This window comes from Erinaceus europaeus, chromosome 22 (assembly GCF_950295315.1).
Source record: "Erinaceus europaeus chromosome 22, mEriEur2.1, whole genome shotgun sequence".
NCBI classification, from domain to species: Eukaryota; Metazoa; Chordata; class Mammalia; order Eulipotyphla; family Erinaceidae; genus Erinaceus; species Erinaceus europaeus.
In genome coordinates, this window is record NC_080183.1 from 7,140,833 (window position 1) to 7,162,937 (window position 22,105).

Here is a 22,105-nt window from a genome sequence, read left to right on the forward strand (position 1 = left end):
ACTTGTGGGCTGAAATTGGAATGCTGGGTTTCCCCTACCCTGTGTGCCTTGTCAATTGGTATTTCTGTTGTTGAGGATGAGGTCATGAGAAGTCCTGGCTTATATGCCATCGAGGAAGGAGAGCGGGAGAAGCGGAAGAGGTCGCTGAAGCTGACCCTGGAGAAGAAGCTGGCCATTCTGGAGCGGGCCATCGAGAGCAACCAGAGCAGCGTGGAACTGAAGCTGGCCAAGCTCAAGCTCTGCGCGGAGTTCTGGGAACCCTCTTCCCTGGTCAAAGAGTGGCAGAAGCTGATATTCTTACACCCCAACAACACAGCCCTCTGGCGGAGATACCTTTTGTTTTGCCAGAGCCAGTTCAGCACCTTTACGGTGTCAAAGATTCACAGCCTGTATGGCAAATGCCTGAGCACGCTGTCCGCCGTGCACGATGGCAGCATCTTATCACACCCTGCCCTGCCCGGCACCGAGGAGGCCATGTTTGGTGAGGAGCCCGTGACCTGATTCCATTTACATGGGGGCAGCTATGGTTCTGACTTCAGTTGTGAGGGAAGATGTAGTTTTGGTTTCTTTTTGACATGCCTAAGGTGATAAAACTGATAACTTGTGCTTTGATTTAATTATTATACTTAATTCTTCTTGGCAGAGTTGGGGTTTTGTGTCTGCACATTTCACTGCTGCTAAGTCAGTTTTTTCCATACATGTCGATAGATAGATAGGTAGGTAGGTAGGTAGGTAGGTAGATAGATAGATAGATAGATAGATAGATAGATAGATAGATACCCACCCCACAGGACCAAAGCTTGGTGCTGGGGCTGGAACATAGGAAACAAGGCATGTACTTTACCCATCGAACTATCTTCCAGGCTCTAAAACTGATATATTAAAGCAGTATCATGATTCTTTGACTCTGTGCTCCCCCCACCCCACCCCTGCCACTTCCCCCACCAGTAGTTTGTTGGTACAGGGTGGGAATGGGGCAAGGGAAGCCAATAAGAGATAGGAAAATACCAGTAGGCTAAAATGTTCCAGTCTCTCTACCTGTTAACTAAGTAAACACTATCAAGTCTCTTAACTGTTTTGGTTGTTGGTGGCTTATCTTGGGAGACCCTGTCCCAGTCCTCTCACCCAGTTAGTTCTAGAATATCAGTGCTAATGTCCACTGATGCCCGTACAAAGTAGAAATCACTACATAGACAATGGGTCCGTTCATGGGTAGTGTCACAGTAATGACACTTGGTGTGTCCCAGCAGTGCCCAGGCTATACATATGTCCAAAAATGAAGAATTTTAATATTTATTTTAATGAGGTAAAGAGAGACACCAGAGTACTACTCAGTTCTGGCTCATTTATGGTGCTGAGGATTAAGCTTGGGACCTGAGGACCTCAGGCCTGAAAGCCATTTGCATCACCATTATGCTGTCTCCCTAGCCTCCAATAGTGGATTTTTCAGGAGTTAGAATCACTCTTGACTTGAATCCTGAGTTTGTCTTTTACTGCTTCTGGTGCTACTTGAGGTAGAGTCCTTAACCTATTTGAGCCTCAGTATCTCTCCTGGCACCGGCAGTATACTGTTTGACTTCCAGGCTTGTGCACAGTGACTGAGATGTGCTGTATCTAGTTCAGTGTCTGGCACATACTAGGCATTTACTGATTCAGAGCCCTGCTCTTGAGTCTGTATTGAGTTCTTAGGCTGTAAACACATCTCTAGAAACAATAAACATTTACCACACTGATAGAAAAATCAGTCTCATGTCCAAATAGCTTAACCTTACCATGTGGACTGGTGCCACAGTTCAGATGAACTGGAATTTTCTAAGCAGGGGACCTTGGAGTGTTGGTAGCACATGCAGAGCAGCTGAAGAAAACTGCTGGTGCCTGATGCCACCTAGTGATTTCCTGCGTGCAGAGCTTGGCTTCCTGAAAAAACACCTAAGCCAGCCTTTCCCTGTCCCTTTTCTTATAACAGGGAGCCTGGAGTATTTCATAACCTGGGATTAGACTGACCTCTTGCCTTCATTACATGCCACAGGCCAAGTTTTTATTGTTAATATTTGTATCCTGTGGCGGTTCCCTATGAAACTTAGAATCAAAGTCCATTGTGAGCCCTTTTAAATGCATCACAGTTTTGAACCTCTGATAGTGCCTTCAGGGAAAAACCGTTTTCAGTGTTGAAGCATAGGCTTGTCGAAGTGACTGGCTGTCTTGCAGTGCTGACAAGGACTCTCCCCCTCTGCTCTCCTTGCCCACAGCTCTCTTTCTTCAGCAGTGCCACTTCCTCCGGCAAGCTGGGCACACGGAGAAGACCATCTCTTTGTTCCAGGCCATGGTTGATTTCACCTTCTTCAAGCCCGACAGTGTGAAAGACCTGCCCACCAAAGGACAGGTATCTGCTCTGCTTGCATGAGCTCTCCGTTTCGCCTGCCCTCCCTCCCTCCCTCTCTGTCCTGTGTGGGGAGGTGTGGCTGCTAGGAGGAGGCGGTATAATACAACTTCTCTTAGTGATGTGAGACAGCATGGCCTCATTAAACCAGTCCTGCTGAGAATTGTTTCTCAGAAATATTCTGGTGATTGAAGGAAAATTCCCTAGTGATGAAAGTACTGAAACATGGAAAAATGAAAGACCCCTCCCAACCCCCCAACCCCCCCCCCCACAATTTATTTTTTTGCCAGAGCACTGTACAGCTCAAGGTGGTGTGGCAGGGGATTGAACCTGGGACTCAGGAGCCTCAGGCATGAGAGTCTCTTTGCATAACCATTATGCCATCTACCCCCCCCCACACACACACCAATATAAAGGATCACTTATGTCTTTATTAAGACTTTAAAAAAAAAAATTGATGGCCTTGTTAAATGACACTTATTTATCTATTTATTTATTTTTGGTCATGTTTTGTTTTGTTTTTTTTTAAATCACGTGTCACTCCCACCACCCTGTGTTATCGTCTGGGTCTTGCATTGCTCTCCCCCCCACCCCGCAGCCTTGCCACTGCTTGATGCCTGCTGTCTGTGCTGGAGTTGCAAAGGAAACGGATGTTGGTGCTTTGTCATCGGGTTAGCCTGTGAGGCGGGGGTGGGGTGGGGTGGGGTGGGGTGGGGGCTGGAAATCTTTTAGGCAGCAAGAACATTGCCAGTGCTTGTGATGTGAGGCAAGGAAACTCATGGAGCTGTCCACACAGGAAAGCCTTGCTCCTTTTCTACCCGAGAGACTCTGGTGGAAGATGGAAGATCTGAATTTATGGTGAACTTTCAGCTGTTTTTTGTTTTTTTTAAGAGGCTGAGGTCTCCATCTTGTGGAAGTTTAATGAATTGTTTATGAAGTGTCTGTGGGTTGGCAAAGGTAGCTTACCTGGTAGAATGTCTTTCTGTGGTACATAATAATCGATTATGACCAGTTACACTTTTTAAAAATATTTATTGAATTTGTTCAAATTGTTTTTCTTTTTTTTATTTATAAAAAGGAAACATTGACAAAACCATAGGATAAGAGGGGTACAACTCTACACAGTTCCCACTACCAGAGATCTCTGTATCCCATCCCCTCCCCTGATAGATTTCCTGTTCTTTTTTTTTTTCCTTTATTGGGGAATTAATGTTTTACATTCGACAGTAAATACAGTAGTTTCTACGTGCATAACATTTGCCAGTTTTCCTTATAACGATACAACCCCCACTAGATCCTTTATCAGCCTTTTTGGACCTGTGTTCCCCCCCCCCCCCCAAACCCCAGTCTTTTACTTTGGTGCCATACGCCAATTCCAGTTCAGGTTCTGCTTGCCTTTTCTCTTCTGATCTTGTTTTTCAACTTCTGCCTTAGAGTGAGATCATCCCATATTCATCCTTCTGTTTCTGACTTATTTCACTTAACATGAATTTTTCAAGGTCCATCCAAGATCGGCTAAAAATGGTGGTCACTTTTTTTTTTTTATATAGCTGAGTAGTATTCCATTGTATATATAGACCACAACTTGCTCAGCCACTCATCTGTTGTTGGACACCTGGGTTGCTTCCAGGTGTTGGCTATTACAAATTGTGCTGCTAAGAACATATGTGTACACAGATCTTTTTGGATGGATGTGTTGGGTTCCTTAGGATATATCCCCAGGAGAGGAATTGCAGGATCATAGGGGAGGTCCATTTCTAGCCTTCTGAGAGTTCTCCAGACTGTTCTCCACAGAGGTTGGACCAATTGACATTCCCACCAGCAGTGCAGGAGGGTTCCTTTGACCCCACACCCTCTCTGGCATTTGCTGCTGTTACCTTTTCTGATGTATGACATTCTCACAGGAGTGAAGTGGTATCTCATTGTTGTCTTTATTTGCATTTCTCCGACAATCAGAGACTTGGAGCATTTTTTCATGTGTTTCTCGGCCTTTTGGATCTCTTCTGTGGTGAATATTCTGTCCATGTCCTCTCCCCATTTTTGGATGGGGTTATTTGTTTTCTTGTTATTGAGTTTGGCAAGCTCTTTATTTATTTGTGTTATTAGCCTCTTGTCTGATGTATGGCATGTAAAGATGTTCTCCCATTCTGTGAGGGGTCTCTTGTTTTGAGTAGTGGTTTCTTTTGCTGTGCAATTTTTTTTTTAAATTTATTATCTTTATTTTTTATGTATTGGATAGAGATAGCCAGAATTTGAGAGGAAGGCAGGTCTAGAAAGGGAGAGAGACAGAGAGACACCTGCAGCACAGTTTCACCACTTGCAAAGCTTTCCCCCTGCAGGTGGGGACTGGTGGCTTGAACCCGGGTCCTTGTGCATTATAACATGTGCAAGCAACTAGGTGCACCTCCACCCGGCCCTCAGTGTATGTTTTTCTTGAATTTTCCACCTTCTGTTGTTGCTACACAGGATGGTAATTTAGCCATTCATTCAAAGTGGAGTCGATAGTTATCTAAGAACTGATGGAGAACTATAGAGCTCTACCTTAGGCCAACAGTAAAGAAAAGATAAAAAGGGGGCAGGGGTAGATAGCTTAATGGTTATGCAAAGAGACCCTCATGCCTGAGACTCCAGAAGTCCTAGGTTCAATCCCCTACCCCGCCATAAGCCAGAGCTAGGCAGTGCTCTGGTAGAAAAATCAAAATAAATAAATAAATAAGATTTTTTAAAAAAGATAACAAGGAAAAGCTTTTGTTTAGAATGTTAGGGCCATGGTTTTATTTGGGAAATGTTATTTAGCTGCTGGTGGAGCCCTGGAGTTGCCTCCCCGCCCCTTTCTTTATCTTGAATGCACGTCCTTCCCTGTAAAGTGCCGTCACCCCAGCTCTGCATCGTGGGTTGGCTGAGTCAGGGTTCTACCGGGCTGTTGGCAGGCCCTGCCCTGACGGGCTGTCTTACACACCACTCTCCTTCAGGCTGCTTGGCACTCCCGGGGCTCAGGCCAGACAGTCCTGCAGTTCTGACCCATGACATGTCTCTCAGAAGCCCGCTCATCCTCTTGACAAGGTTTCTTACAAAAGCTTCATAGAGCAGGTTGTTTGTTGGCTGCGTTTGCAGGCTCTTGATGTCAGCTGGTAGCATGGTCACTCACCTTCCTGCTTAATGCTGTGTTCATCTTCTGACCCGGGGGTGTTAGCTGCTGCCAGTAACAGTCCCCACGTGGCACACCGAGTGCCCACATGGATGAGGGAGAGGGTGGTCACCCTCTAAACCTTATCCTTTAATCTGCAGGCCATTTTAGTCACTGGAGGCCTACTCTGCTCACTTCTGTCTCTACAAGTGTTTGCTAAGTCCATACTGGGTGTTGTGCATTGTGCCAAGTTCACTGCCATGTGACCATGCCCTTAAGAGCTCACAGTCTGCCCTGGTGAAATGCTGCATACCTCTCCCCCCCCCTTCAGAGCTCTTGAAAACAGCATGACTTAGAGGATTAGGGGACCCAGTGGCATTTGGGCAGTTGGCAGTGCCACTGTCCCTTGTTAGGTGGCTTGCCAGCACCCAGAACCAGGAAGCTGTTTCCCTATTTTGTCCTCCTTAGCTTGGCCAGTCTTTTTAACCCAGTCTCAGAAGGTTCATACTTCTCACAAACTTCTGTTCATCAGAAGTCAGCATTAAGTCCAGCCCACACTCAAAGGTGGAGCAGGGTAGGGTCACTGGGCAGAGACTGTGGTGTCTTATCAGAGACTGCTGTCCCTGCTAGGTAACCATCCTTCCTTCTGCCCTCCCCCTTCCTGTCTTCCTGCTTTCTTTTTCTTTTTCTTTTTCTTTTTTTTCCTTTTTCTTGAAATCTTACAAGATTCTAAGAACTATAACCCCCCCCATGCCAGTCAGCACTTGCTTTTCCCAGTGGCTCAGCAGTGCTGTGCCCACTAGGCTAACTCCATCCTTAAACTGCAACTGTGGAATTTTTGGGGCCCTCCCACCCCCACCCCATCCCCCCGTGGGCCTGTGGGGATGGGATGTGTGTGGATGGGCTGGGGAGGTGGGCAGCAAAGGCCGTTGAGGCTGGGGCCCCTGACTGCACCACTTAGCACTTGTTTATCCCAGTCATGCAGCAGTTCTGTGCCTGTTGGGCTCACTCACCTCCATGCCTTCCACCAAAATAGGTGGAGTTCTTTGAGCCCTTCTGGGACAGTGGAGAGCCTCGGGCTGGTGAGAAGGGCGCACGGGGCTGGCGGGCCTGGATGCACCAGCAGGAACGTGGCGGATGGGTGATCATCAGCCCAGGTAAGGACCTGCTCAGGAATTTGTTTCTATCTATCACGTGAAGCTATATATTGATCAGTAGTTTGAGCACTTTGTACAGCATCAAAATATCAGTACATGAAGAGGGTGAAGCAACTCCCCTGCAGTTGGGGAGCTGGGGGCTCGAACTGGGATCCTTACATCGGTTCTTGCGCTTTGCGCCACCTGCGCTTAACCTGCTATGCTACCGCCCGACTCCCTAATCTTGTATTTCTACCTCCCCTCCGCCCCCACGCCAACACACTTAGGGTATATTTAAGATAGTTTTTTCCTTTCTTGGCAATGTACAAACCAGTAGGTTCTTTGAAAACTATATATGCCTTTCTTGGAATACTTAATGACTGCATTGGTGTAATGGTCATACTAAGTGAACCCAATGTACTTTATAGACTTACACTGTAACAGCTCTGTTAAGTAGAAATGTTATGAAAGCCATCCATAGATGTCAATTCAAAATGTCTAAAAGCCAGAGACTAGGGGTATGGCTCAGTGATAAAATGTATACTTTGTGTGTGTGTGAAGCCCTGGGTTCAGTTCAGATGAAGCGTTGGCTCAGTCCCCAGGACCCCATAAAAACTAAAGACTAAACCAAAGAGAACTTCATTAGCAATGGTGGAGTGGTACTTTGACCTCTCATAATTAAAGACTTTTAGTTTTTTGTTGAGCTAGGGCAGCACTTAGGCATGATTTCACCACCGCAGAGTGCTTTTTCATGGGGACAGAGACAGCAGGACAGCACCACAGCCCTCCAGGGCCATGGCATCTCCCACATGGCGTTGGGACTTTAAGCCCGGGCCAGACAGTGGGAAGGCCCACTGTCTCCACGGAGAGCTGTTCCTATGACCATTTTCTTTTTCCATGAGACAGAAAGAGAGAGGAGCATGCATTGAACTGAGAGCCTCAGGAGTGGAACAGCTATCCTCTGCCAGCAAAAAAAAAAAATTTATATTTTAATAGGAATTTTTTAATTTTTAATAGTAACATTTAAAAATAATAGAAAAGAAAGCCAGGTGAGATTAATTTGATGTGATTTATTAACCTAGTATATGAAAGATTGACATTGTAGCATATGATCAGTGTCAAAAATACATTATTTTGCATTCTCTTACTCTCATATGAATTCTTGGAAACTGTGTGTATTTCACACTTCCAGCAGGTCTCAGTTTAGACTGGGCACATTCACGGTCACCATGTTGGCTGGCCAGCAGAAGTCTTAGATGTTCAGACTATGGTCTCAGGCACACAAGTCTTAAAAGATTTTCTGGGGGGTTACACATTACCTATTCACCAGACTTTCATGCCTAAGACTCCAGAGTCTCCAGGATAGAATCCCTGACACCTCCATAAGTCAGAGCTGACCAGTGACCTGGTGTTCCTCCCTCCATCCCTCCTTCCTGTCTTTCCCCTCTGATGAAAATAAAATAAATAAAACTCTTAAAAATAGCACAGTGGTCTAGCGAAGGTAGGTTCTGAGTTAAAAATTAAATCTAGGGGGAGTTGGGCTGTATCGCAGCGGGTTAAACGCACATGGCGCAAAGCGTAAGGACTGGCGTGAGGATCCCAGTTCGAGCCCTGGCTCCCCACCTGCAGGGGAGTCGCTTCACAGGCGGTGAAGCAGGCCTGCAGGTGCCTGTCTTTCTCTCCCCCTCTCTGTCTTCCCCTCCTCTCTCCATTTCTCTCTGTCCTATCCGATAACAATGATAATAATAACTACAATAGAACAACAAGGGCAACAAAAGGAATAAATAAATAAATATTCCAAAAAAATTAAATCTAAGCCATGCTGTCCTTAAAACTCATAGCTTTCTTGGGCTAGTGAAATAGCTGACCTGGGTAGTGCGCCTCCTTTGCCATGCTTGGGGCCCAGGTTTGAGCCTCTCCCCCAGTGTAGGGGAGGAACCTTCAGTGCTACAGTGCCTTTGCTGCTCTCTTCCTATCTTAGAGAATCAGCCTGCAGCAGTGAAGTCCTAGTGGTGACAGAAAAAGCCATAGTGTACCGGAGCTGTGATGTCCAGTACAGTAGCCCATAAGCCACATGTGGGTTTTTCCTTTTGCCACCAGGGCTTCACACCTGTGGGTGCTCTCAGTGGGCTGTTTGCTTTTGTTTGTTTGGTTTTTGGTTTTGTCTCTCCCAACCAGGTAGAGGGTGAGAGAGGGAAAGGGGAGACCCCACAGCACCATTCATGAAGCTGCTTCTTTGTGCGGTACTGCGATATGATGCGGGGGTGGGGGTGGAGGGTCTGAACCCCAGTCCTCACACAGCACAGAGCCTTTCATATGTGGCCATTTTAATGAAAAATTATTTAAGTGAAAGAAAGTTAAAACTTCATTTCTTCTACCAGCTCCACTGCAAAACCTATTAGTTTACTGTGGCCCGTTGTTGCTGTATCGGACAGCGGAGACAGAAGACATTCTCATTATTCTCTTGGACAGAGCTGTTCCAGAATGTGTCATTCCCCCTTTAATTAATGTGACTAAAAGTTCTCTGACGTCATCCTCTAGTTTGCCAGTTTTCCTTGGGAAATTGATCTTAGGAGAGCCCCTTAGTGCCACAGAATGCCCCAGAAGTCTGGCCTGACTCCCCTTAGCCATATGGGGGCTCTCTGTGGTAGCTGGCAAAGCAGGTGGATTGCATTCTGGTCAGCTGGGTTCACACTTTCCTTTCTGTCTAGATGAGGAGGAGGATGAGCCAGAAGATGATGACCAGGAAATAAGAGATAAGACGCTGCCCAGGTGGCAGATCTGGCTTGCTGCGGAGCGGTCCCGAGACCAGAGGCACTGGCGGCCATGGTGCCCGGATAAGACCAAGAAGCAGACTGAGGAAGATTGTGAGGATCCAGAGAGGCAGGCAAGTGTTCCCGCCCCAGGAGGGCCACCACCTGCCGGGCCTTTGCCTTCTCCCCATTCCCACTGGCTTTGGTTGTCCTGGTGCTCTGAGCACTCATTGGATTGGGCGCCGCTAGCCTGCTCTTAACTCTGGAAGCTTCCCTCTCCCCATAGGCTCCTGGGAACTGGGAGCATATAGACAGTGCCTGCCCCCGAGTAAGTTGGTATGTTCTCAGGGTCACCCCAAGTGCCTTCCAGTTTAGTTCGTTAATTTTCCACAGATGCCTGAGGGTTCAGGGTTCAAAACCCTTCTACTCTAGAATTTTTTTTTTTTTAAGATAGAGAAGCAGGAAGAGAGACCACAGCGCTGTGGTGGGGGATGAACATAAGCCTAGGTCACACACACATGTCAAAAGCAGCACACTATCCAAGTGAGCTATCATGTCAGAAAAGTCATGGCAAAAGTGTGTGTGTGTGTGTGTGTGTGTGTGTGTGTGTGTGTGTGTGTGTGTGTGTGTGTGTGTGTTACCAGAACACTACTCAGCTCTGGTTCATGGCGGTGGGGAAGGGAAGAATTGAACCTGGGACTTCAGAAGTTCAAGCGTGAGAGTCTCTTTGCATAATCATTGTGCCATCTGCCCCCACCCTTGTGTTTTTCTATGCAAACATGCATAGAAACAGCCCAGTGTATTTCGACTGCCCTGCCCTAGACTCTTAACTACATTTCCTTTCCTTGCCCCTCTTGGGTCCTCAGAAAGGTTACAGATAGTGTTGACTCTGAGAGACAAGAGGAATGGACGGATTGCTCCTATCAGGGCTGTGTGCAGCTTTTCTGCCCAGAGCTGCCAGGCCTTTACTCGCATTAACTGACTTGGTACATGCTGCTCTGTCTAGTGGCCTCCAGCTCAGAAAAGTGGGTCTTCCTTTGGTGATTGGGGGTCTATGTTAGGGCTCATGGTCCTCCTTCTCAAGATGCAGAGTCCTAGTAGTGTCCTGGCAGCTGACTTCTGGGGCAGACTACTGCTGTGAGCAATTTCCTATCACTTAGCTTTTATCAAAGCCTGGGGGAGAGATGCTTTCTGCTTAATTGATGTTTTTGATTAGTTGAATCCCAGGTAGCCCAGGTTTATTGTGCTCGGCTTTTATTTCCTGTTTGCTGAAAGCTGCTCTGAAGGCCAGTCAGACATGCAGCACATAGAAGCTAAGGGCAGTGTAAGTAAACTCAGCCTTACATCTTAGCGCTGGTGCAGGAAGTCAGCTGTGAACATTTACAGGTACCATTAGGCTCTTAAAATTGCTCTTAACACGCTCTGTTGCTCCTGTAGTTTTCTTCTTTCCTTGCTGTTTATCTCTCTCTCAGCATATGCTTCATTTCCTGAAGCAGTTTTGTACAAAGGAACCACAAAATACTCAAGTTATCTCCTATTCATAAAATTAGGACTATTTGCAGCTTTACCTTAGCAAAGTAATTGTAAAAGCAGCTGTGCATGCTTTCAGAAGTGACCGAATCTGGATTTTTTTTTTTTTTTTTAAATCCATTAGGATTCTTAGATCTGTTTCTTTCTTTGGGGGGTATATACTGGGCAAGCGAAGTGGGTTGTGCACCAGACTTGTGAACATAAAGTCCTGTGTTCAGTGCTTAGCATTGCATGTGCCAGATGCTGGTCCGCTCTTCTCTCGTTAACCAGTAAACTTCTTATTTATTTATTTTGAGAACTCGGGGCCTTGCACATGCAGAATATCATTGGACTACCTTCTTTTTAAAGACTTTTTTTTAAAACGAATGGTAGATATAGATGAAAAGATACAGAGAGCCCAGAGCCCTGCTCAGCTCTGGCTGATGCTGGTGCTGGGGAATGAACTTGAGACCTCTGAGCTTCAGGCATGAAAGTCTTTTACTGAAACCCTGTACTGTCTTCTCAGCCCTGAACTACCTTCTTGTACTGGAACTACTTTTCATGCCATATTTTTAGAGACAGACAGACAGATGAGGCTAGGGGAGGAGGAGAGGGAAAGTCTGCCAGAGCACCACCAACCTGGCAGTCCACCTGTTTTCATCCTGTTGCTCCCACATAGTGCCAGACATTTTGAACTCAGGGTCTCGGGTGTGGAAGGCACAATCTCTGTCCCAAGCCCTGAAGATTCTTGGCGTAAGCCTGCTGTCTTCCCTTGGGTTCATTCTCAGAGATGTGTGAAGCTGTTTGGATGATACCACAGGACTCTCCAGGTTGCCTGGGAGACCTCTAGCTGCTTTTGCATCTTGCTAAAAAACCTAGCTCCTGGAGCCTATTTACAATGTACTTTAGGGAGTTGGGCAGTGGTACCACTGGTTGAGCACACGTTACAACGTGCAAGGACCTGAGTTCAAGCCCCAAGCTGCGAAGCAGCACTGCAGGTGTCTCTCTCTTTCCCTGCCTCCCCTTTCTGTGTCTATCTAGTAAGTTTCTTCTTCTAGCATTTGCCAATCTAGTAAGTAATTAAATAAATAAAATATTTTTAAATGTACTTTAGGATTAGGGAGATAGCATAATGGTTATGCATAAGATTCTCATGCTTGAAGTTATAAAGTCCTGAGTCAATCCCCAATACCACTATAAATAAATCAGAGCAAAATAAATCACTATAAGTCAGAGCTGATCGATGCTCTGGTTAAAAATTAAAAAGTACTTTAAATGTTGGCTCAATAATGCATTTTCAGTTTCACGGTGTGTGAAATTGTAAAGGCTCTTGTGTTTGCTTCTTTAAATAGGTTGGACCTCTAAGCAGGTCCCTTTATTTGGTCTCTGTTGCAGGTGCTGTTTGATGATATTGGGCAGTCTCTCATCCGACTCTCCAGCCCTGATCTACAGTTCCAGCTGATCACGGCCTTCCTGCAGTTCCTGGGTGTGCCTTCTGGCGTCAGTCCCCCAGCCTCCTGTCTCTATCTGGCCATGGATGAGAACAGTGTCTTTGATCACGGACTTTGTGACGAAAAGCCATTGACTTTTCTTGACCTTTCCTTCTCTGGCATCAGTTGTGTTGGCCGCCTGGACCCGTGGGGCTGCCAGCGCTGGACCAGGGGCCACAAGCAGGAGGGCGAGGAGTTCATTCGCAACCTCTTCCACCTGGTGATGCCATTGTTCTCTGGCAAGGAGAGGTCTCAGCTCTGCTTCTCCTGGCTGCTGTATGAGACTGCAAAGGTAACTGGCCACTGCCTCCCATGTGGGCACTTCAGCTGGTGTGGAGACTTGGAAATGGGGTTGCTGGGTGCTGGACCACAACATCTCCTTCAGGGACCTGGAAAGCACCTGGGGGGGGGGGGCAGGTGGTGATGCACCTGGTTGAGCGCACATGCTACAATGCACAGGGACTCAGGTTCAAGTCTCCAATCCCCACCTGCAGGGGGAAAGCTTCACAAGTGGTGAAGCAGGGCTGCAGGTGTCTCTCTGTCTCTCTCCCTCTCCCCGCCTTACTGTCAATTTCTGGCTGACTCTATCCAATAAATAAATAAAGGTACTTTAAAAAATAAAAAAGCGGGGCTGGGTGGTGGTGCACCTGGTTGAGTGCACATGTTACAGTGCTCAAGGATCCAAGTTCAAGCCCCTGGTCCCCACCTGCAGAAGGAAAGCTTGACAAGTGGTGAAGCAGTGCTGCAGGTGTCTCTCTGTCTCTCCTACCCTCTCAATTTCTGGCTGTCTGTATCCAATAAATAAATAAAGATAATAAAAAATTTTTAAAAATTAAAAAGCATAAAAAATAAAGTCAGACCACATGAGCCAGGGAGACAACATAATGGTTGTGCAAAATAAATAAGTAAGTGAATATAAATAAAATAAAAAAGAAAAAGCATCTGTGTGTGTGGCTGTCCTCCTTGTAGGGCCCTGGGATCTCAGTGAAGAGACAGGAACTGGCAAGAGTGATGCTCTTGGGTGCCTGGAGCTGCTTATCATGTAAACACTGGCAGTGCCAGATGCCTGTGACTGTGAGCACATGGTGTTGGGAGCCAGATGGGAGCAGAAAAGTTAGGAAGATTTTGCTTATTGAATTTGGTCAAATACGCTATTTACTTACCCTGCTCTTTATTTATATGCTGGAATTCATCTAGGATCAGCTCATCTGCCCTCTGCTGGTCAGTACACAGTACTGACTCTTAATGCCCAGAGTACTGTTTTTTACTCGCCAGACATGTGACCCAGGTTGAAGCCCCACCACCACGTGGGTGATGCTATGGCCAGCCGGCCCCTCCTTTCCTTTCTTCCTCACTCCGCTGTCCTCTCTCCCATCTCTCTTTCTCTCTCTTTCTCTCAACCCCCCCCCTCTACCTGAATGAATAAAGTGGTTGGTATAGTGACATGTGAAGACCCAGGTATACCAATAACTTGTTTTGTTGTTGTTTTTCTTTAAATGAGTGATAAAAAATGAGAGCAAGAGAGAGCTCAGAGTATTACTCAGCCTTGGCATATGGATGGCATTTCTGAGGGTTAAACCTGGGGCCTGAAGTGTGCTGGTCTTGTGTGCTACGGCTGAGCCCACCTCATGTGAGCTGACTTAATTGCACACCACGTTGTATTTTTTTTTTTCTCCTCCAGGGTTATTGCTGGGCTCGGTGCCCGTACCACGAATCCACCGCTCCTGGAGGCCATTTCTTTCCCCCTTTTTGTTGCCCTTGTTGTTGTAGCCTCGCTGTGGCCACCATTATTGCCATTGCTGATGCTGTTCACTGCCGGACAGGACAGAAAGAAATGGAGAGAGGAGGGGAAGACAGAGAGGGGGAGAGAAAGACAGACACCTGCAGACCTGCTTCACCGCCTGCAAAACGACTCCCCTGCAGGTGGGGAGCCGGGGGCTCGAACCGGGATCCTTACGCCAGTCCCTGCGCTCTGCGCCACATGCGCTTAACCCACTGCGCCACCGCCCGACCCCCCCATGTTGTAATTTTTAAGTGTCTGGTAGCATCTGGTGGCCAGTTCTGTTTGGAGAGGAGCATTTGGAGTATTGCCTATGTACAGAGGTCTTATCTGGAAACCTGGATGTGTTCATAGGGGGCCGTGATGGCCTTGCTATCACCGTCCTGCTCTGTCTCCTGGCTCAGACAGCCTAAGCGTTTACCAGCCTTGGGCTAAAGGCTAAAGGCCGTATAGATGGCGTGTGTACATCTGTGCTTGGAAAGCTGGTGAAACAAAGCATAGAGCACTAGGAATCTTCCTTTCCTTTGTCCCTCCAGGTCATCTGGTGCCTGCATACAAAAAACAAGAAGAGGTTAAAGTCACAAGGAAAGAACTGCAAAAAGCTAGCCAAGAATCTCCTCAAGGAGATGGAGAACCGCAACGACTTCTGTCTGTGGAGGCAGTATGCCCACCTGGAATGGCTGTTAGGCAATATGGAAGAGGCCAGGAAGGTGTTCGACACGGCCCTCAGCATAGCAGGGGGCAGGGGGCTGCAGGACGCCGACCTCTGTGAGCTCAGCCTGCTCTATGCTGAGCTGGAGGTGGAGCTGGAGCCGGACTTGAGGAGGGCCACCCCCGGCCGCGCCGTTCACATCCTGACCAGGCTGGCTGAGAGCAGGCCCTACGAACCCTACAGTGGGCAGGTCTTGGCCGTCCACATTCTCAAAGCCCGGAAGGCCTACGAGCGTGCGCTGCAGGACTGCTTGGGTGAGAGCTGTGTCTTGCACCGCCTGGTGAGCGTGGTCAGATGCTTCTTGCTCTTCCAGTATTTGACTGTCGGGATCAATGCTGCCACGCAGACCTACAAGCAGATGTTTGCCAAGCTGAAGGAGGCTGCTTCCGTGGATGGTGCTGGGCTGGAGGACAGCGCAGGCCCTCGGGCTCCCAGCCGGGTTCTCGAGGCGGTCACCCTGACACACACAAGCCTGCTCCGGCTACACATGAAGGTCAGCGTGTACCCTCTGGCACCCCTGCGCCAGGCCCTCTCAGAGGCCTTAACGATGTACCCCAGCAACCCGATGCTCTGGAGGGCGTACGTACAGATCCAGAATAAGTCCCACAGTGCCAGCCAGACCAGAAGATTCTTCAGTGCCATCACCAGGTCTACCACAGCCTTGGAGCCTTGGTTGTTTGCAATTGAAGCTGAGAAAATGAGGAGAAGACTGGTGGAAACTATTCAGAGGTAATCACAGACCTTTCTGGAATGCAGCCTGCTAGGCCTTTGGGGAGGCAGGGTGCCACTTTGGGTGTTACAGACCAGCACGCGGGCCGAGGGCTTCCGTGGCTGCAGCTTTCTGTGGAGGCTCTCAGGCTGACTGAAGACTGATGACTGGGCTGTGACTAAAGCATCATCATTAAAGTGTGTCAGTCTCTTGTCCCTTATTCAGCTTTTGTAGTCCTTACTTTGAGAAGGTTAGCTTTGGAGTGACTGAGGGAACTGTAATAGAAAGTAGGTGAGGGAGGGTATCTAGGTCTAAGTAGAAACTATTTCATTAGAAACTTTATGGTGTCTTTCTACTTGCTTGCTTCACTTATTGACTCACTGCAAACTATTGTATTCTTTTGCTTTCAGTTGTATATTTTGCCCTAATTTATGGATACATGTGTACACACATGTATGCCCTATCTCATGTTCATATCCTCTGCCCATTTTTGGATGGGATCATTTGCTTTTTTGTGGCTAAGTTTGGTGAGCTCTTTATATGTTTTGGTCTTTTGTCTGATACATGTCATGTGAAGATCTTCTCCCATTCTGTGAGGGGTCTCTTTGTTTGGGTGATGGGATTCTTTTGCTGTGCAAAAGCTCTTGAGTTTGATGTAGTCTAATTGATTCTTGTTTTAGTCTTCCTTGCAATTGGGTTTGTATCATCAAAGATGTCCTTGAGGTTTAGTGTTGGCAAAGTGTTCTGCCAATGTTTTCCTCTTAAGTATTTAATAGTTTTTGGTCTAACATCCAGGAGTTGACTTTTGTCTCTGGTGAGATGAAGTGGTTCAGTTTCATTCTTCTGCATGTTCCAACCCAGTTTTCCCAACACCATTTACTGAAGAGACCCTCCTTCCCCATTTAATAGTTCGGAACCCCTTATCAAAAATTAAGTGTCCATAGGTGTGTGGGGTTGTCCCATTTATTTAATCTTGGTTTCACTTCACTTGTCTGTGGAGTTGAATCTCCAAATACGTCTTTGATGTTAAGCTCTTCAAGTGTTTCACTGAGTTTTCTTCTGCGTATTGTATGATTTCAGGTCCGATATTTTTAAACCCCTGTCATTTTTAAATACCTACTAGTGAGAGGGAAGGATAGAGGGGAATGGTGGAGGGAGAGAGATATCAATGTTATTAACCATGAGAGAGTTACACAATAAGACAGGAGAGAGTGAGACTGAGACAGCCTGATTAATGTGGTGCTAGGGGTCCAGCCAGGACCCTCAGGCCTGAAACTTCAGAGCTCTGCTGGTTAAGCTATTTCTCCACAGCCCCAGTATTATGCTACCTGTAGCCTCGCTCTTCATCTTGTGATGTCACAGCAGGAAGTTGTCTGGGAGTCAGCTGAGTCTTCTGTCCTCTGCCTTGCAGGATAGATGGCAAAGAAGTCCATATCACAATCCCGGAGACTGGCCTGACACATCGCATCAAAGGGCTCTTTGAAAATGCAATACGGAGCGACAGTGGCAGCCAGTGCCCCTTACTGTGGAGAATGTACCTGAATTTTCTGGTAAGAACACACACCGATGTTCTGCTTTTCAGACTGCCTCCACCTGCTTAGGTGAGGGCACATTCAGTGACCACTGCAGAGGAGGCTGTGAGGGGCTGTCTCCACCCACACAGCTTCTCCACAGGTTAATTCTTAGAGGAGGCCTGGTGGGTGGAGTGGCGTCAGCTCTCAGTACTTGCTAAGGGATTGCAGCTTGCATTTTCTTTTTTTTTTTTTTTTAATTTTTATTTTATTTAAGAAAGGATTTAATTAATTTAACAAAACCATAGGGTAGGAGGGGTACAACTCCACACAATTCCCACCACCCAATCTCCATATCCCACCCCCTCCCCTGATAGCTTTCCCACTCTCTATCCCTCTGGGAGCATGGACCCAGGGTCATTGTGGGTTGTAGAAGGTGGAAGGTCTGGCTTCTGTAATTGCTTCCCCGCTGAACATGGTGGGTCCGTACTCCCAGTCTGCCTCTCTCTTTCCCTAGTAGGGTGGGTCTCTGGGGAAGCGGAGCTCCAGGACACATTGGTGGGGTCTTCAGTCTAGGGAAGCCTGGCCGGCATCCTGATGACATCTGGAACCTGGTGATTGAAAAGAGAGTTAACATACAAAGCCAAACAAATTGTTGAGCAATCATGGATCCAAAACTTGAAATAGTGGAGAGGAAGTGTTAGGGGGATACTCACTGCATACTCTAGTGTACTTCTGCTTTCAGGTATATATTTTGCAGTAGTTTATGGATACGTGTGAACGTATGCTCTCTCTCTCACAGAACCTGGTCTATATCTAGGTTTGGGGACTTTGTTAGAAAGTGAACCACCTGGGATGGAATTAGAGTATACTATGAAAGGAAAGGTCTTACCCGAGTAATGAAGTTGAAGGGTTGTCATTCCACACATGAAGTCTCTGGACAGTCTGAAGTGAAGCATGTTGAGGTGGCAGTCGTTGTGTTGATTAGGTTGTGATCGGCAGATGCAGTGGATTGGGAGAGGCATACGGGAAAGTGGGCCCTATCCAAGGGTTCCAGGACTGGGGGAAGTAGAGGCTCTATAGTGGAGATGTGAGGTTCCTGCTGTCTTAGGGTTCCAAAAGACAATCAATAGTTAATGTTATCATCACATTATTTGGTAATTGGGTTAACTTTGAAAAGTCCTTTTGTTAGGGTTTGCTGTACAGTACCCAGTATCTTGTATATAGCTGTGCTATTGGTTGCTTCTGATCTACTTGGTCTAGGCTTTTGAGAGAGTCCGCATATCAAATACACAGCCTATATATTGAAAAGATTCAGTCTGTGTTTTAAAAAACTTCGAGACATACAATTGATTTTCCCCCTCTCATATTTATTAACTAGTGATTTATATGACTACATTTTACTAGGAGTGTACATAAACACCATTCCCACCACCCAAAGACTGTGACCCATCCCTCCCACCCACTCCCACCCCCCACTGGCCCAGGAAGCTGCATGTCTACCCCTCACCACAGGGCTTTTACTTTGGTGCCCTACTTACAATTTGGCCAGGTCCTGCTTTTAGTTTCCCTTTCAGATCTTCTTACTCAGCTTCTGTTGATGAGTGGGATCATCCCATACTCATCTTTATCTTTCTGACTTAGCTCACTTAACATAATTCCTTCTAGCTCTGTCCAAGATGGGTCAGAGAAGGTGGGTTCATTGTTCTTGATAGCTGCCTAGTGCAGCTGGCATTTTCACTGAGTGTTAGGTAGGACATCGGATTGTTTTTGCCCTGGGCAGAGGCCCCCCAGCACATGCTGGTTTCTGAGCAGTTGAGGAGGGACCACAAGCCACTGCAGCTGCATGGTGACTAAAGATTCTGTGCCTGCCAAGACAAAGCCTGCTGAACGTCTGTTCTCTCAGCATGAAGTCCCTGTGTTATGTAGTATGCGGAAAGAACACTGGGCTTCGAGCATGTGATACTGCTGAGTGTCCCGGCCAGCCCAGTTTTCCGGTATTTTGAGAGGTTAAAGGAAAGACCACAGCACTGCTCCATCATCCATGGAGCCCCTCACCCTTGTGCTGTTCATGGTGTTCTCACATGGAGCCAGGGATGGAACCCAGGGCCTTACACCATAAGGCATGCACTCTACTTTCAGTAAGGTTTCTGAGTGACCAGGGAAATGGCACAGCCGGCAGAGTGCCAGACTTACAGACCTGTGGCTCCTGGTTCAGTTCCCAGTGCCACATGTACTAGAGTACTACTCTGTTGTTGTTGTTCTTTTTTTTTTTTTTTTTTTTTTTTTTTAAATATTCAGCCCCTACTAGGTCCTCCTCTGCCATCCTGTTCCAGGACCTGAACCCTCCCCCTGACCCCAGAGTCTTTTACTTTGGTGCAATACACCAACTCCAGTCCAAGTTCTGCTTAGTGTTTTCCCTATTGACCTTGTTTTTCAACTTCTGTCTTTGAGATCATTCCATATTAATCCTTTTGTTTCTGACTTATCTCACTTAATGTGATTTCTTCAAGCTCTCTATCCACTATGGGGTAAAGAAAGTGAAGTCACCATTTTTAATAGCTGAGTAGTATTCCACTGTGTATATAGACTGTAACTTACTCAGCCATTCCTCTGTTGTTGGACACCTTACCTGGGTTGCTTCCAGGTTTTGGCTATTGTACATAGATATGCACAAATCTCTTTGGATGGATAGGTTTGATTCCTTAGGCTATATCCCCAGGAGAGGAATTTCAGGGTCACAGGGTAGGTCCACTTGAAGCCTTCTGAGAGTTCTCCAGACTGCGCTCCACAGGGGTTGGACCAATTTACATTCCCACCAGCGGGCGCCTAGGATTCCTTTGTTCCCACAACCTCTCCAGTATTTGTTGCTGCTGCCTTTTCTGATGGATGGCATTCTCACAGGAGTGAAGTGAAATCTTGATGTCTTTATTTACATTTCTCTAACAATGACTTGGAGCATTTTTTTTTCCACCTATTTATTGGCCTTTTGGATATCTCCTGTGGAGAATATTCTGTTCATATCCTCTCCCCCCCACTCTGACTATTCTTCCTTTCTGTCTGTGGAACTCTATCCCTGTCATAGGAAATAAATAAATCTTAAAAATAATAAGGTTGCTGATTCAGCCACCCTGGTTATCTCGTTTCCCGAGATAATTTTCAGCACATGGCGAGTGTTAGAGACTCTGCTTCTAGAAGGTTATCAATGTCCTCCCACACCCTTGGCAGGGACTGTAAGGCAGGACATGGCGGCCCACAACAGAGGAAATAAGTTTAAAAAATGTCAAGGTCAGCACTGGGCCCACTGGTAGAGGAGGACCCCAGTGCTACAGTGGCCATGGGTGTGTCTGAGGCACCTGGCCTCATACTTAAGTCACTAGGTGGTACCAGTCTGTGCCTACCAGCTGGCCCACTGTGCCGAGCTGCCCTTGTGAGGCTTTTACAGCTTGAACTTTCTTGTTTCAGTAAGTCACTGCTGTCCTTTATTCCCTCCCATCAGGTTTCCTTAGGAAATAAAGAAAGAAGCAAAGGTGTATTTTATAAAGCACTTCAGAATTGTCCCTGGGCAAAGGTAAGTTTGGAAGATCAGTGTCTGCAGGTTCCCCAGGACCTTCCTGTGAGTCTCAGTCCCTGCAGTGTCTGCTTGGGAACTGAGTGTCTCCAGGATGGAACCATCTCCTGCAGAGCCCAGCTTCGTGGGTGTGTGTGTGGGGGGGGGGGGGCGGGCGGGGGCTGCTGGCTTCCCACACACCTACCCAGAGCTCAGCTCAGATGCACAAGGCATGGGGGTCCATGCACCAACTTCTGCCTTGCTGATTCCAGGCCAGGAGACATTCAGAAATTAAACTGCTGGTGCCTGCATTGTGCCTGGGGGCTGCTGAGTCTGGGCAGGGTGGCGAATGGGCAGTGCGGGCTGTGGACTTCCTGTGAATGGCTGGCTAACAGGAGTGGCGGCTTTCTGTGTCAGGTGTTGTACCTGGATGCTGTGGAGTACTTCCCTGACGAGATGCAGGAGATCCTGGACCTTATGACCGAGAAAGAGCTCCGGGTGCGCCTGCCTGTGGAGGAGCTGGACCTTCTGCTGGAGGACTAGAGACCAGGAGGCACACTCAAGCTGGGATGTGAGCCCGTGTTGAGACCTCCATTCTGGTGGAAGTTTCTTGATATGATTTGTGTCTGGTTACCAGTCTTACCGTACACATTCTTTTGGATGTGTAAATGACACAAAAGCTATTTCTTACATATTATATATGTGTGTCTATGTGCACTTAGAGAATTGTACCAGTGCTAACTAAAGCTTTGTGACTGGTGCGAGTTGCTTCACTCTCCTGTCCACCAGTACCGTCTTGTCATGGTGAAGGCACCCTCTCTGCTACTGTCATCCTGCCCACCCTACCCCTTTGGATCTCGCAGTTGGGATAAAGTCTGAGATGAGTTTGACTTTCAGCCTTAGGCTCCTCCCCTGTTGGTCAGCTTAACAGATTTGGTGCCTGTTTTAGCCAAGAGCAATGTGTGGCCTGGCCTGTAAGGAGGAGAGGGTCCTCCTGCAGGACAGTCTGCTGAGAGTACTCACCAGAAGGGCAAACGGAGCGCTGTTCCCATGAAACCCAACCCCTCCTTTCCACCACCTGTGAGGTACCTGCAGGGAGGGAGGCTTTCCCCTTGCTGTGAAGACCCTAACAGGCAGCACCCTTCATTTCTGTGAACAGAATGAGACCTAAAAACCCACTCAGACCTCTTTCCTTCGTAACCTGACTGGGAGGAAATGAACTTTTCTTGAATTTCTCTTTGGCACCTCATGCAGAAAAAGCCAAGTAATGTGAGTAGACTATGGCCAGAAATTGATGGCTTCTGGTTGGGAAAACCTAGCTAGAGCACCTTTGAAGGTGGCCCAAGCCCTGCCAACCTTTGAGAGGCATGAGGGAAGTCAGGGGCTGGTAAAACATTGTGTGCGAAGCTGTGGCTTCTCAGCTGGGGAGTAGGGGTAGGCTCCATGCC

The 22,105-nt window shown here is 47.3% G+C and overlaps 1 protein-coding gene across 1 annotated transcript in view; it reads left to right on the forward strand.

Annotated features, from left to right (window-relative positions):
• NRDE2 (NRDE-2, necessary for RNA interference, domain containing) overlaps nucleotides 1-21,622 on the forward strand; it is a 45,726-nt gene extending 24,104 nt beyond the window's left edge. Inside the window, exons 6-14 of the mRNA XM_016189883.2 lie at nucleotides 76-481; nucleotides 2,250-2,383; nucleotides 6,544-6,664; nucleotides 9,355-9,530; nucleotides 12,301-12,687; nucleotides 14,712-15,616; nucleotides 17,008-17,146; nucleotides 20,607-20,678; nucleotides 21,075-21,622. Coding sequence (XP_016045369.1) covers nucleotides 76-481; nucleotides 2,250-2,383; nucleotides 6,544-6,664; nucleotides 9,355-9,530; nucleotides 12,301-12,687; nucleotides 14,712-15,616; nucleotides 17,008-17,146; nucleotides 20,607-20,678; nucleotides 21,075-21,200 — 2,466 coding nt within the window. The 3' untranslated portion in view covers nucleotides 21,201-21,622. The remainder of the gene's footprint in view (nucleotides 1-75; nucleotides 482-2,249; nucleotides 2,384-6,543; nucleotides 6,665-9,354; nucleotides 9,531-12,300; nucleotides 12,688-14,711; nucleotides 15,617-17,007; nucleotides 17,147-20,606; nucleotides 20,679-21,074) is intronic.
• Nucleotides 21,623-22,105: the final 483 nt, after the last annotated feature.